General features: G+C 34.8%; 1 protein-coding gene, 1 long non-coding RNA gene and 2 pseudogenes across 4 annotated transcripts; 1 reads left to right on the top strand and 3 right to left on the bottom strand.

The window, feature by feature from the left end:
- Nucleotides 1-2018: 2018 nt before the first annotated feature.
- Nucleotides 2019-4615, bottom strand: LOC104712712 (receptor-like protein 12 pseudogene; annotated as a pseudogene). Its single transcript, XR_015565012.1, has one exon. The product of XR_015565012.1 is annotated as a receptor-like protein 12 pseudogene (transcript).
- Nucleotides 4616-7320: 2705 nt separating this feature from the next.
- Nucleotides 7321-9610, bottom strand: LOC104712710 (uncharacterized). The gene is made up of 3 exons (XR_755546.3): nt 9042-9610; nt 8008-8961; nt 7321-7922 (listed from the first exon to the last, which is right to left on the bottom strand). It is a non-coding gene; the product is annotated as an uncharacterized LOC104712710 (long non-coding RNA).
- Nucleotides 7674-9706, top strand: LOC104712711 (endoglucanase 9). Of its 2 annotated transcripts, XM_010429669.2 has the most exons (5): nt 7674-7899; nt 7997-8500; nt 8590-8739; nt 8821-8932; nt 9021-9706. In XM_010429669.2, exons 1-5 carry the CDS (start codon nt 7705-7707, stop codon nt 9512-9514), a joined length of 1455 nt encoding a protein of 484 aa, XP_010427971.1. In that variant the 5' UTR covers nt 7674-7704; the 3' UTR covers nt 9515-9706. The 2 variants fall into 2 exon arrangements, with proteins under 2 accessions (XP_010427971.1, XP_010427970.1); XM_010429668.2 differs by having other exon boundaries at nt 7705-7899; nt 8590-8932.
- Nucleotides 9707-11922: 2216 nt separating this feature from the next.
- Nucleotides 11923-13705, bottom strand: LOC104712708 (DEAD-box ATP-dependent RNA helicase 18-like; annotated as a pseudogene).
- Between the last annotated feature and the right edge of the window lie 1999 nt (nt 13706-15704).

Raw genomic sequence — 15704 nt, 5'->3', positions numbered from 1 at the left:
TTATAGACGATATGATTAAATCTTAAATACTAGAAAATAATTTTTTAAACATGCCCTACAACTATAAATACAGTAGACGTAATGAAGGTGTAACTCATCTCGAATACTACAAACCATCTAAAATTACAAATTTTTCCAAAAAAAGAAAACAAAAAAATGGCTGCAAACAATGATTTGGAATATACAAGTGAAGATTGTACCCAGTTTGAGGCAATATCCAACTTTCTTAGAAGAAACCTTGAAGATGATACTCGATGATGATGATGTGAGAATACATCATTTATGTGTAAGAAAACTAAGTTAAAAAAAACAGCATAATAGATGAAACAAATTTTATTTTAAATGTTTTTTGTTTTAATCTTCTATATGTCTGTTCACAACTTCTTAATTTTAGGATGGAGTGAAGAAAAAAATGTCAAAGAATTAGAGAGATTTGTGATCTCAATTCTGCACGTACGTGCGGGTCCGAATCTAGAAGACTTACAACAACCATTAGCTTTGCCAAACGTAATTGTACTATGTATGAAAGACTAAGAAAAACTTTATGTTAAAATTGATCCAAAAATTTATCCCCGGAAGCTATTTTACAACTATGCGTACTATTTTTTTTATTTTACAACTATGCATAATATTTGTAATACAATATTTTTACAAAAAAACTCTCAACAAACCCTTCAAAACAAATTTGTAATTAACAACAACATAACAAATTCTTTTAGAAATAAAAAAAAAAACTTATAAAAATATCCCCGCACGTATGTGCGGGTCCGTATCTAGTATTATTTAACTTCAAAACCCCTGTCTCATTAAATTATGTGTATTATTTGACTTGACAATTAATGTGTGACATGGATGAAATTGTCAAGTGTAGAAACTTCATTCGATCACATTATGAATATTAATGCTGGCATGGTTAATCATGCAATTTTACTTTTTATTTTCACTTATAACATTGTGGTTACATGTTGAAACCAAATGATACCATGTTACGATAATACGATCTTAGAGAGACGAAGAGATTTGGGGAAAGCTTGTTATTAAAAATGTTACTATTACTTCTTCTTAAGAGAGTAAATGTTACTATTACTTCTTCTTAAGAGAGTAAAGTTATACAATTACCCTTATACACTATACAAGTATGTAACCAAGACTAATTAAACCAAAACTTAATCTCCAATAGTTCTTGCAGAGAATCATGTTTTATGTCTCATCGTATTCTTCTTCAAGAGCCACAATTCATATAGTAATATAACTTTTCAGAGCTCATGGAGAGTTCTGGATCAGATTATTATTATTTAACACACAAACAAACTGTTTCTTGCAACAGACACGGATTTCCTCATCAACGAGCTATCGGACAAGATACTCTATGAACTAAGACATCGCGTGGTACGCACTTACGTTGGTTTCCAAATTGATACTCTATGAACTGTGAAGACCCATTATGGCCCATATATAAGCTCTTTTGGTAATTAAAATTTGAGATTATTGGCATTTTAGTACATTTTCCAAACTTAATCAATTAGAAATGTAGTACATGCACTATTCATAATTGGACAAACATCTAAAGACTCATACATTTCCTATATATTTTCATTTCTTTAGAAGGAAAAAAAATGATGAATTAAATGGTCAACAATTGTTTTGTAAATAACTCAACTCATTTAACCTATCAATCTGGTTGCAAAAACTAAATTCCGATTAACATTCATGAAACTGCATACGCAAAACTTTGTATTATTAGTAGATTGTAGAGTATGCGTCAATGCGTGTCAGAAAAATATATATATAGCAGAGCATAATCGTGGTTCGTGGAAGCAATTGACTGTTTGTCCTTCTCAACCAGATATGTGAAAGCCATTTAGAAGAACCAACATCGATCAAAGAATACAAAATCAAAGAGTACAAGGATATATAAAATAAAGCCTTATTTGTAATTGAGTTACTTCTGATCGTAAACTCGTTTAATAATACTAGTTTACAGCACAATAGTGAGAATTCCAAAACACAAGTATACATTTTAAAACCAAGATGTATTAAATACCACCAACTACAGTCTACAGTACGTTTATTACAAAACCATAAAATTAAAAATTACAACACAAACGAGGAGACACCTGGAAACAAGACGTAACACAATGCTTAGTTTAGCGCGCGAGACTTAAAGAGATGAGGTTTAACGAACACGTGTGATGACATAAGTTTTTTTTCCTCGACCAAACTTTTCTGTGAACCACTCATGATAGTGTGACGTGAAGATATGTCCGATCACCAATCCACAAAACACACCAGGTCCATAGGCTATTGCAGCTGCTACCCAGTTGAACGTTTTTTCCTCCTTCTCTGACAACTCCTTGGGTTGCTGTTGTGATTTAGGATTTGGGACAAGGCCTTCTCCACAAATTTCTTCAAGACCGTAGAGTTTTGGGTTGTCCAAGAACGAGGAACATTTCTGCCTTTGAAACTGTGTGCCTCGTGGCACTGGACCTTGAAGAAAGTTATGAGAGAAGTTCATGTATGACAGAAAAGAGAGTTTACTAAGATCTTGAGGGATTTGACCTGACAACTTGTTACGTGATACGTCCAATGCCTCGAGACTAGTCAAATTTGCCAAGGTTCGTGGGATATCACTTGTGAATGCGTTTCCTGACAAGTTGAGAAGACGCAACTCTTTCAAAACGCTGACAGATTGAGGGATTTTACCATAAATTTTATTTCCAGAAAAATCAATGGCTCTGAAGTCTTGTCGGATCCGCTCAAAGCTCGTTTCTACTCCTTTATTCACTATTTCCACCGACTGGTAGATTAGAGAATAAGCCGGAAGACTTGCCATGTACTGCCCATTTCCTTCGGTAAGTGTGGTCATTTCACGCCAGTTGGAAAAATAGTAAGGTGGGAGAGTCCCAGCCAAGTCATTATGAGATACATCGATGACCCTTAAACTCTGAAACCCAATGGACATGTGGTCGTGATACAACGGCCCATAGAACTTGTTTGATCTGAAGATGAGAACATTTAGTGATGGTAGAGATCCCAACCATGATGGAAACTTATCCTTGAGTTTGTTGCTTTCCACATTCACAAACTGTAGAGCTTTGCAATTGATTAAAGACTTTAGAAAATTTCCCTCCAGCTGGTTTTGACTAACGTCTAATGATTGTAACTTGGTAGCATTGGCAAATACATCTGGAAGAGTCCCACTGAAGTTGTTGTTCCGTAGACTTAGCTCGGTAAGAGAAACAGTGAGATTCCTTAAACATGGAGGAACCGAGCCGCTGAAGAGATTGTTGGACAAATCTAAGAGACGTAACCATTTAAGCTTGCATATCCAAAGAGGGAACGGTCCACGAAACGAGTTCCAACTCAAATAAAACCCTTTGATTGATGTTTCTTGTGAAGAGTCTTCCAAACTGTTGAAAGAATTGTGAGAAAGCGTCACTGCCGTTAGTTTCCATACCCAACTTGGTACTTCACCTTCCAACTTGTTGTTGGAAAGACGAAAAAAATCGAGGTTGACTAACTTTGACAGAGACTTAGGGATTGGCCCAGTGAAATTGTTGTTGCTTAGATGTAACAGTGCGAGGTTGAGAAACTTAGATATAGATTCAGGGATTGGACCATCGAATTGGTTACTATCAAGGTTTAGAGCCCAAAGCTTAGATGGTGAAGATATATTCACAAACTCTATAGGTCCCGTGAATTGGTTGTCTTTTAAAATAACTGATCGTAACAAAGGAATCGAGAACAAAGATTTAGGAAAAGGCCCGTGAAAGGAATTTGAACCAACATCAAAGTACCTCAAATTGTGGAATTCACTCATGTCCGATGGAAGCGTGGATGAGAAGTTATTATAAGCTAGGTTTAAATAGGAAAGCTTTGTTAAATTGGCAAAGGAAATAGGAATTTTGCCACTTAAACTGTTTAAGTCAAGTGACATGACTCTTAACTCGTTCAGGTTTCCGATGGAAGTTGGAACTTCACCTACCAAACCATTATTTGAAAGTTCAAGACTTATGAGAAAAGAAAGGTTTCCTAAAGAAGAAGGAATCTCCCCTACGAGATTGTTATACGCAAGACTAAGGTTTCTTAGATTGTTTAGATTGTCTATTGAAGCTGGAATCTTACCAACCAATTTATTCCAAAAAAGGTCAACTAGTGTGAGACGAGAAAGATTACCTAGTGAAGGAGGAACCTCTCCTTGTAAAAAGCAGTTACTAAGGTTGAGGTGACGAAGATATTGGAGTCTAAAGAGGCTACTATTGGTTTTCAAAGAGCTGTTGAGAGAGGTGTAAAGGTCGAGTGATATCACCTGGCCTGATTTATCATCGCAACTGACACCTTCCCAGAAACAGCAATCACTGCTCTTATTCCATAAACTTCTCCATGTATTATTAATTGTCGGAAACTCGTCTCTGAACTCCAAAAGAGCATCTCTCTGGTCGTGGCGGCAGAAGTGAACTGTAGGAGAAGCAAGAGTGTGGATTAAGAGGAAGAAATAGATGGTAATAGCACTATAAAAGCAATAACGATGGCTTAGAATCATCATATCTCTTTTTTTTTTTTCTTTGAGTCTATGTTGTTGTAAGTAATGAATGGGTGATGTACTGATGTATGCATCATTGGCTCTCTTTAAGAAGAAGAGACTCTTTAAGTTGATTTCAGTTGATTTCGTCAAAAGCTTCAACTCTGCTTTATCATCAATAATGACTTGTGTCACACGTGTCTAGAAGTTTTCCACGTAAACCACTGACTCAGTCAATGCTCTCCAATACATTATTTCGCAAGTCTTGAAGCTTAGCCAATTTCTATTTAACGAAAATTTATCATCGTTCTTCACAAATTAGATGGCTAGATAATGTCCATCTGAATAACTGATTTGACAAATCAAAAGACTTAGAAATTAACTAAACCCTCTAGCATGGCCGGTCTATAGGGCAATCAACTCAAGCAAAGGATTAAGGCATCAAAAAAATTAGGGCATTTTTTTGTAAAATTATTATAGAGTTTTTATATATATCTAAAGATTTTTACAAAAATGTGGACTTTAATATAAGTACAACTCATAGTTTTTGAGGTTAATTGTTAGTTTTAGTTTTGATTTTTTCCATTTTGAGGTTAATAGTTTGCTTTGTTAAACTATTAGATAAATTTTTTCATCAAAACTAATGTTTTGATTTTGGTTTGTGTTAATAAATTTTCAAAACACTAAACATAAAGTCTTATATACCATTAGTTATAATTTTTTGGTAATATATAAAAGGGCATGTTTTTTAGTTCGGCATAGGGCACTAATAAATGTCGGACCGGCACTGCTCTAGTTACCCAAAAGTTAATTTATAAAGGAACAACCCCGGCAACATACACTGATTTTGGCATCAACAAGCTATCGGATTAGGTTAGATAATCGTCGTTGTATCTCAGAAACTAGACTTTGTGGCTTGTGTGGTTGGTTTTCAAATTAATTGATTGTGAAGGCCAATTAATACGAATGGCCTACATATATGTGATGCGCTCATGCATCTATATAATGCACCTACATTTATTTTTGGTTCGTTTGAAAGAAAGAGTCAAATGAATAATATCTTAATCATTATTATGAACTCATTTAATCTTCGATGGATAAAGTATGAATATTCTCATTATTGTAATTCTATCAATTAGTCAAATATTTTTCCAAATACAGAAAATACTGTACGTGCGGACGGAGTATACTTCTTTCTCTTTATCTTTTATTTCAAAAAATTTGAATGTACGTGTGGACGCTTTAGCTCGTAAGGCGCGTATAAATCCGTACAATGTTTTGTATATAAACAACTTTTCACCTTATTGGCTTTTATGAGCTAATCTTTTGTTGTCAAAAAAAAAAAAAAATACTGTAATTTTATTATTTGAGCATAGTCGCGGAAGCAAATATCCTCCTTAACCAAATGTGAAAGCCAGTCAGAAGGCAACAAACATGAAAGAATAAAAAGAATTTTGCGAACAAAGTAGAAAAAGAAACACATTTTTGCTTTTTTGGCATAAAGATAAAAATATCATTTGCCAAAACCAATGAAAATTCTTTTCAGTAGTATATATAATAGTATCAGACTATCAGTGGGTCACATAAGTAAAAGACTAAGCATATGTAAGAAAAAAAAAAATGTTGCTTAGTTTAGAAATCTCTACTTCTATTATTCTCATGCAAATCAATACTATTAATCTTTACGATTACTATTTACTAGTAGTGACATCGAATGATTACAATTACTAATAAGTAATTCCTATCGCTTTGATCACGCGTCTGCTTAAACCGTGGTATGTGTATTATATACCCATGATAATAATCATTCTGTTAACCCAAAAAAAAAAGAAATCATTCTGTTAACTCAATGTACTATCTGTCAGAAGATCAATGGCATCGAGCAGACACGTTGTCCCCTTTTTTATTCGCTTTTGTTATTATTACACGAACTAGAAAAAAAAGAATGTCCCAGAAATAAAGCAAACAAAGAGAGATCCGTTCCGTGGAATAATATTACTAGTAGAAGAGTAGTAGTATTATAATAAAAACATGCATAAAAAGAGGGACAAACATATAAGAAAGTGGATTAAGGCATCAATTTCGTCTCCATTACACACTAACCTAAACATACGTTTTTTTGATTAAGTCCCAAGACTCGGCGCCGTTATCTTGGCGCCATTCACGCTTCCCCTCTTATCTTTTTGTCTCTTCTTTTTAATTTCACAATCCCTTAAAGTTAAACCCTAACCTAATTTAACTACAAACTACCTAACTAGACTATACCCCATACCATGAACACATTACTATATCCAATTTTAACTCGAAACTACTCATTTTAAAAAAAAATTATGCAGTAATTGCTAGTATATACTAGTAAGTACTAACTACTAAGTAGTAACTAGCAAATCCAAAAATAACAAACCTTTAATAATGATATTGCTCTATTTGAACTAAAAGAATGCACATTTGAAAATAAGATTTTCTTAACTTGTTAACTCTCACAACAAGAGTTGATTCCAACAAGATCAGGCAAACCTTTTTTTTTTTTTTTGGGTGCAAATGTAAAATATCAAGCAATTTATGAATGCTTTTATACCATAAATCATTAAATCTCCTCACCTTTTATAGTACTAGAAACTAGAAAGTCCCGCTTTTACTGTTTTGCATTTGGTCTTTTTGACCATAACTGTATATTTTCAAGAAGACGCAAAGTCGTTATGTGCGTTTATATTTTGTTCATTCAAGCAGGCAAATACTACTTCTTCGGAAATAGGAGAAACTGTTACGACTTTCTTGCTTCCCAATGCCCCCACCAATGCCAAATCCTAGTTTATTCCATTTTTCAACACTTAAAAAGACAAATATTTACAAAGAAAAAATAAACAGGAATTTGAATAGATAAAGAAGACTAAAGTTTAACAATAGACAGAAAAGAGAAAAATAGGATTTGGTTAAGGGACTAAGGTAAGGACTATGCATAAAATAGTTAAAAAAGAGGATTTAGATTGGAGAAATTAAGGTACTTTTGTTTAGGAGCACGTTGATTACCCATAAAGCCATATTTATCGCTTCCATCAGCGCCGGATCATTCTCTCTCCTATCTCTCTTATCTCTGCATCTCCCTTTCTCTATATATATATGTGGACCTGCACGTAATAGATTCGTACCTCAAAAGCAATTTACTTCTCTGTCTTTGGAAAATGACTTCTCCATTCTTCTTTGTTTTCCTTTTCTCGTCTCTTCTCACAGGCAATGTTGATGCCAACCCAAACTACAGAGAAGCTCTCTCCAAGTCATTGCTTTTCTTCCAAGGTCAGCGTTCCGGTCGCCTTCCTAGAGGCCAACAACTCTCATGGAGGGCTAGCTCTGGCCTTTCTGATGGCTCCTCCGCTCATGTACATACCCTAAACAATTTAACCTGTTATATAAACAATATCTTTCTCAGTGACATTGATAACTAATTAAGCAGGTAAATTTTTATATGAACTGCAGGTGGACTTAACCGGCGGGTACTATGACGCAGGAGATAACGTTAAGTTCAATTTCCCAATGGCGTTTACCACCACGATGCTCTCATGGAGCGCACTTGAGTACGGCAAGCGGATGGGTCCTGAGCTGCAAAACGCACGTGTGAACATCCGTTGGGCCACAGATTACCTGCTGAAATGTGCTAGAGCCACTCCAGGAAAGCTTTATGTTGGGGTAGGAGATCCTAATGTTGATCACAAATGCTGGGAACGACCTGAGGACATGGACACACCACGTACAGTTTACTCTGTATCCCCTTCTAACCCCGGTTCTGATGTTGCAGCTGAAACAGCAGCAGCTCTAGCTGCAGCTTCTATGGTTTTCAGAAAAGTTGATTCTACGTATTCGCGTTTGCTGCTGGCAACAGCTAAAGATGTGATGCAATTTGCCATTCAATACAGGGGAGCTTACAGTGATTCCCTTTCTTCATCCGTCTGTCCTTTCTACTGTTCCTACTCTGGTTACAAGGTCTGCTTTCATATGTTTCATCTCTCAACTAAACCACTCTTTACGACAACATCGGATCCTCATTTTGAAATGTGATTTTCTGATAACAGGACGAGCTGATGTGGGGTGCTTCCTGGCTGCTGAGAGCAACCAATAACCCATATTACGCAAACTTCATCAAATCTTTAGGAGGTGGAGATCAACCTGACATCTTCAGCTGGGACAATAAATATGCTGGCGCCTATGTTCTTCTGTCACGGGTTTGTCTCGTTTCTTATAAAAACCCATGCTTTAGCATCAGACTATCTGACTCACTAATTCAAAATCATTACTTTTGGCAGAGAGCATTACTTAACAAAGACATCAACTTCGAACCATACAAGCAAGCAGCTGAGAATTTCATGTGCCAAATCCTTCCAGATTCTCCTTCCTCATCAACCCAATACACTCAAGGTAATGATCTAATTCTCCATATCAAATACCTAATAACAACACAAACCTCTTCATGTTATACTAATGATAAAACCTTTACTACTTACAGGGGGATTAATGTACAAGTTACCTCAAAGCAATCTGCAATACGTAACCTCCATAACATTCTTGCTCACGACTTACGCCAAATACATGAAAGCCACAAAACACACATTCAACTGCGGAAACTCTGTTATCGTCCCCAATGCCTTGATAAGCCTATCGAAGCGACAAGTTGATTACATAATCGGAGATAACCCAATCAGAATGTCGTACATGGTTGGGTTCGGATCCAATTTCCCCAAAAGAATCCACCACAGAGCATCTTCGCTTCCTTCCCACTCACTACATTCCAAATCCCTAGGCTGCAACGGCGGATTTCAATCATTCTACACTCAAAACCCTAACCCTAACATTCTGACAGGAGCAATCGTCGGAGGTCCAAATCAAAACGATGGGTATCCAGATCAGAGAGACGATTATAGCCACTCGGAACCGGCGACTTACATTAACGCCGCCTTCGTCGGACCTTTGGCTTACTTCGCCTCCGGTCGAGCGGGTTGAAATTGAATCCGCCACCGCCGTGCTTTACTCCGATGTGTGTGTAGTGTTCGTTTTGCTTGTTTCCTGTTTTAGTTAAAGATCCGTTGGCCCAAGCCTAACGTGAAAAAATCAGTTAAGTGTTGTAAAACTCTTAATGGGCTAAGACCCAATATTAATGGACCCGGCCAAAAATATTCTCGTGGTCTTTATATAGTTGATGTTTTTATAACATTAGCATGAAGAAGGTTTACATGATTAACGATATCATCTATATACTAGAATTTGAACCCGCGCATACGCGGAATTTTAATTTTAAATATTTTTATCAATATAAATTCTTGAGCTCAAATATATTTATTGAAACTTTTGAGTATAAATCTATATAAACATTAAACTTACTTTACTAAGTAACATACAATATATATATTGTTGAAGATAATGTTTATTTGTTATATTATTTGCGAGGGATTTTAGTTTAAATTTTTTAGGAATAAGAATTATTGAATATAAATATAATTAATCATTTGAAGTTTAAAAGATAAATCCAAATAAAAGATAAACTTATTTTACTAATCTATATATAATATATATATTTTCTATTGTCGCAATAATGTTTTTTTAGTAAATCAATAATATATCATGTAGTAACAAAAAATAACTTAAGAATTTCCCTCGAAGAGTACATTCCATATTCATATCCAATGAAAACATCATTTTAAAATTTCTAACACCGAATATCGATCGTTGACCTAATTATAGAGATCATTTAAACATATCGATATCCCACATTAAATGCAAATATACAAAGATTCATGAACATTTTTAGTGTTATGTCGCTACAACGGAGTTGTCCAAGTGCATCACCTGCCATAATAGAATTTCTGACCAAGTCATGAATGCTTAAATAGTGAAATGATTAAACCGACATCCGTTCACTAATCCAAGACTAAAACTCTCATATGTTATTTTTAGATGTTAATTTTGTGATGCAGCCTCAGCTTCGTCTTCTAAAGAAAACATGGTGTACTTTAATAATATGTTGATTTTGGCAATATTTTTGGTTAAAAGTATTTGATCTAAATTGATAAAATCTCAAACATGTTATATATATATATATATATATTTATCATGTTATAGAATTGTAGCTCCGGTTGATAATATGCATTCTGAGATATGCTATACATGTCACTTTTTTGTAACGACTTATATATCATTTTTTCTATATTTTGTGATCAGTGATTTTGTGTTTTTTTAGATGGATTATTTTTTCAAGATTCTTTTTCATAGTTTTTCCCCAGAAAAAATTGTGACCCTTACAATATCTTCGTTTTAGATCAAAACTTTTAAGTTGAGTTGAGTAATTAATCTTTTATTTTTCTATAATTGAAATTGTTTCTTAGAAACTAATGTTTCACTTCAATTTTATTTTTATGTTTAGAATTTTATAAATACAATTACATAAACATTTTTTTTACTCCACCATGCATTTAAATCTTACTTATATTCTAAATTTGGAATATAATCATTTTTGGTTAAACTTTGAATAATAATATTATTACTAAAATAATAATATTATTACTAAAATAAATCAATAGTATTATTTTTACTATTTATAAATGTCATTTATTTAAAACATTTGGGTTTAATATGGGCTTTTAAAGTTTTAAGAACCAATAGATTAGAAGCTATATAGTGGATTAGTGTTTAAGATTAAGCCCAAATAAAAAAAATGAGTTGATGATGTGGCAGCAACAGAAATGAGTAAAGTTAACTTTATATATATAGATTAATTACTCTTAATAAAACTAAGATTATTGTTGGATATGGATTTCACCCAGCCTTAACAGGCTTTCCTACAGGCCCATATCGAAACAGTCACCCCAAAATCCAGGAGTGTAGACTGACTAACTCCTACTTATCGGGCCGACAAAGCTCCTAGAAGGCCCAATTGAGACGGACAGCCCAATAAGTGACGGCCCGAATAAGAACGATCACCGAATTTACTTGAAGACAATCCCACATCGATCCCGAGGCAGGGAAGTGAAGCGTCCCATCAGCTATAAATACCGAGGGAGCGGCTTGCAGAAGGGATCAAGTAACATTGGCCAGGAGTCAGGAATAAATCCGATTCTAAGCTATAGTTCAGTTAGTCATTTTGAGAGTACAATTCTCTGTAATTTGCCGATCGGCTCATAACGGTTATATTGTAATTCGACGATCTTTGACTATCTTAATAAAAGTCATTTGTTTCGCCCTTCCTAAATATCATCCCCCGAGTTAGTAGAGATACTAGTTCAACAATTATTAAGATAGTTTAATATTTTTTATTTTTTATTCAATTATTTGATTTTTAAAGTTATTATTGTAGCATTTTATTTTCAAAACATGCAACTAAACTATTACCCTTATCCCACCACCCTATCTCTGCTCTAATGAAATCCTGTGAGTTTTGTATATTCATCTTCTGTAATCAACCCTTTCTTTTGTTTTTTCAAAGCGGTCTCGATCCAACTCTTCTCTATCTTCAGCTGTTTGGATTGCTTGTCTCCACGTCCCTGTTAACTTTCTTCACCCTTTACTAGAATCACTAGTAGCACAAGCCTTTTTGGAGTGTTTCTTGCCTCTCACTCTTTTCTCTGCTTGTCCTCCCTCTTTCCTTGTTAAGTAAGTTTTGCTGTCTTTGTTTCTCCCGGGTTTTGCCCCTGCATTTATTACAAAACATTCGGATTCAGAGAAATGCCTAGTGCCTACTTGTTGATGTCTTGTCTCAGAGAGCATTCGATTCCTGATAACATTACCGACTTGAGACTACAAAATCTTGTTTGTGTCCCCTAAAATATGAACCTTGATGTCTCTCTATATGTAAAAGACATTCACTTTACCAAAATGGTAACTAGGTAACTAAGAAAGCAGAGGATATCGTAAATGTTTCAAGGATAGAAACCTACTTGAATTTTATGTCGTCAAAAGTAACGCCTTCGACGGGTGTGAAACCCTCATTAGAAAGAGGCCATATCCCATGGCTAGCTTTCCGATTTCAAGTTCCTGCCATCTGCAAGTAAGCAAAAAGGAAAACTTTTCAATAATAAAAGCTTAATAGCTAGAAAAATGTTGGGAAAACAGGGAAAAAAAAAAAGACTACTGAGAGCCTCATGAACTAACCTGAGAATGTTAAAGCAGTGATGCTCCTTCCGAGCTTTGACAAAATAATTCAAGAAACAAAATGCCTTTTTTCCCTTTAACCACACTGCTTGGTCCTTCATGGCAGCTGCACGTATCTGAATACATTGTAGCAAATACATTGTAGCGGCATGCAAGTGTTTTCTTACCATCGGGATGACATCGGATGCGTTCTCAGAGCATCTTCTTTCTTGAAGAGGGTTCTTCTTATGTGCATAAACCCTACATATTCTTTCTCCTACACACAAGAAAAGTTAAATTTTCAGCCTTTCTTACTCTGTAATGTAATTATACTGAACACCAGGCACAAGAGGGAATGTATAAAGGTTCTGCTCATCAAAAACACAATGAAAAGCCAGTCCTTCGTTGTTTCGGCAAGCCAGAAATCATGCTATTCACCTGCTTCTGGAATCCTATCTCCAAAAGCCTATCTGCCTCATCTAAGATTAGAATCTATATATTCAAAAATATTTATGCATCTATACATATTAACCAGTCCAGCTATAAAATCAACACACCAATCTTGAAATATAAAGAAAACTTCATTCGTTCCATTATCTCTGAAAGCCTACCAGGTGTGCCAATCAAGAGATTGGCTCCTTCTGCTTCAATAGTCTTCATGTCAGCTTTCGCCTTTCTGCCTCCAACAAGCAGAACAGAGTTCACATTTTTCAGTGTAGAAACAAGCGGCTGTGCAGTGTCATATATTTGCTTTGATAGCTCTCTCGTTGGCGATACAATTAGTACCTGGTGAGGCTTGGGAGGATAGGAGTATAGGAGGGGGATCCACGGATGAGTTCGACGAGTGGGACGAGGAAATCTAGGGTTTTCCCAGAACCGGTGGAGCGTCGACGACAACATCCTTGTTGCTGCAGAGTAAAGGGATCATCTCGGCCTGAACAGGAGTACAGAACTCGAAAAAGGACCGTTTTAGCGCTTCGATAATGTCGCAGGAGAGAATAGGTTTGACTGTCTGAGGTTGGAGCACCGCGTCTCCGTTACCGCTTTGTTAGTGTTCGGCGATGAATCCATCACGACCGCCGCGTTCTTACCTTGGCTGGACTTTTTAAAAATCTCCAGTGAACTGACCTATTTATACCTTTTTATTAGTGACAGACAAAACGCAGCGTATTGATCGATTCAGTTTGGTAATATTGGATTTTTACGTCGCAAAATTAGACACGGAGGACTGAACCGCTGAAGAAAAATGTGTTACAAAAATTTCACAGATAACGTGACGAGCAAGGTACATGATCCACACAGATGAAAATAGTGAAAATATTATAAATAAATAAAAAAAAGAGTAAAAATGTAAAAAGAGGTCGGCCAAAGCGAGGTCGACGCACATGAATACGCCAGGTGTCGGAGGAGAAGGGAGCAATCGAAGCTGTCTCTATCTCTCTCTTTCTTTACGCCACGTCATTTTGTTCACATCATGTTGGACCCATTGCCTCATTCTCCTTCTATATCGTTCACTAGTTTCCTATTTTTGAATACGATTGTATTTGATTTTCAAATTTATTACTATACCATTACCAACCAAAGCATTTCTGTGAATTATTATTACTAGATATGAAGACAATAATAGTATCTAGCTTGTATAACTTTTCAAATTGGCTAGCTACTTCTATATACGAAGCACTGGAATACAAACAAATTTCCCCAAGATCATCAACTTACTCAAAGTATAAGTGTATAACTTAAGTGTTAAGTGATTTGGACAATCAACAAAATGGTTAGTGATTAAAATCCTAAGTTTATAAGAGGATGCCATTAGGTTAATTCATCTGTTTTTTTTTTTTTTGGGTTCGATATATCGGTGTTATTGCTGATTTTGAAAGTGTTAATAGAAATTATGAGATCGTAACATCGTCAAAGTTTGGATACCTAATTGCCAATCTAAACTAGCATATAGTATGTTTGCAGTTTGTAATATATAGCATCACATGTATTATTTATAAATTATAATTTCTAAAACATGTACGCTTGAAGCGTTGAAATATCTTTAATCGATCATCCACGCATAATTATTAATTAGCGCAGAATAGAGTTTATATTTGTTCTTTTCTTTATCCGGTTTATAATTACTTAAAAAATTGTCTAACCAATTATATCGAATTGTCTACTAAATTCAATCTGATGTGGCCGTTAGATTCATATGATTCATCTACTAGAAACGAACGAAATTTTGTCCTCATGTCGTCGTGATATTTGTGACCGACGCCAAGCTGACCAGCTGTAAGTCGTGATCCATAATAATTCGAACAAATCAATTATGCATGAGTAACTTTGAAATACGATAACCAAAAATATCTGCAGCCAAACGCGTAAAATGAAAAACGTTATTTTTAAATATTTTAAACGGAAAGCGGAAAACGATAACACAAGACAATCATTCTTGTGGCAAATAAAAAAAAGACAATAAGCCAAAAACAAAACTGAACTTTTTATTTTTATTTTTGTTTAGTGAGACTAATTATAAAGTATCTAATGCTTTTTTCCGCTAAACGATTTAGTATAGTTTTTGGTTTTAATTTTTTGGGAGATTTAGTACTAGTATTATAAACCAAAATGAAGTAATTAAGAAAATCAAAACAATCATAAAGGTGAATTTTCAACCTAGTATTTTAAAAACAAAAAGTTAAGAGTCCTAGGAAGATTTACTTAGGGGGTGTTATTGGATTGTGGTTTTTAAAGGAGTTTGATGTATTTAAGAATCAGGTGTTATTCAATTGGGTATTTTTAAAAATCCATTAAAATCTAGTGTTATTCAATATCTACTGGATTTTGTGTGATTTTGGATTTCAACGTACTTTGCTTCTAAAATATGAACAAACACAATACCACACTTTTCTCAATCATTTCATTTTCTTTTCCTCTCTTTAGATGGATCTCTAGCCTTTGACATATTATTGTTTGATTTTTTTTCTCAATCCTTTTATATAATCACACTTATTCATCAGATATGTATTATTTTTGAGAATTTTTTTTTGTGTTCTTTAACTTTTTTTTCTGGGTTCATGATCTATAA

The sequence above is a fragment of the Camelina sativa genome, chromosome 9 (genome assembly GCF_030686135.1).
Source record: "Camelina sativa cultivar CO46 ecotype springtype chromosome 9, ASM3068613v1".
NCBI lineage: Eukaryota > Viridiplantae > Streptophyta > Magnoliopsida > Brassicales > Brassicaceae > Camelina > Camelina sativa.
The sequence above is the reverse complement of the archived record's forward strand: the minus strand, read 5'-3'. Positions and strand labels throughout refer to the sequence as shown.

Bases quoted from the DNA above. Each gene is read 5' to 3' on its own strand.
- LOC104712711 (XM_010429668.2), top strand. From the start codon at position 7,705: ATGACTTCTCCATTCTTCTTTGTTTTCCTTTTCTCGTCTCTTCTCACA. The intron at 8,501-8,589 runs GTCTGCTTTCAT...TTCTGATAACAG, and splicing joins GTTCCTACTCTGGTTACAAG to GACGAGCTGATGTGGGGTGC. The intron at 8,933-9,020 runs GTAATGATCTAA...TACTACTTACAG, and splicing joins ATCAACCCAATACACTCAAG to GGGGATTAATGTACAAGTTA.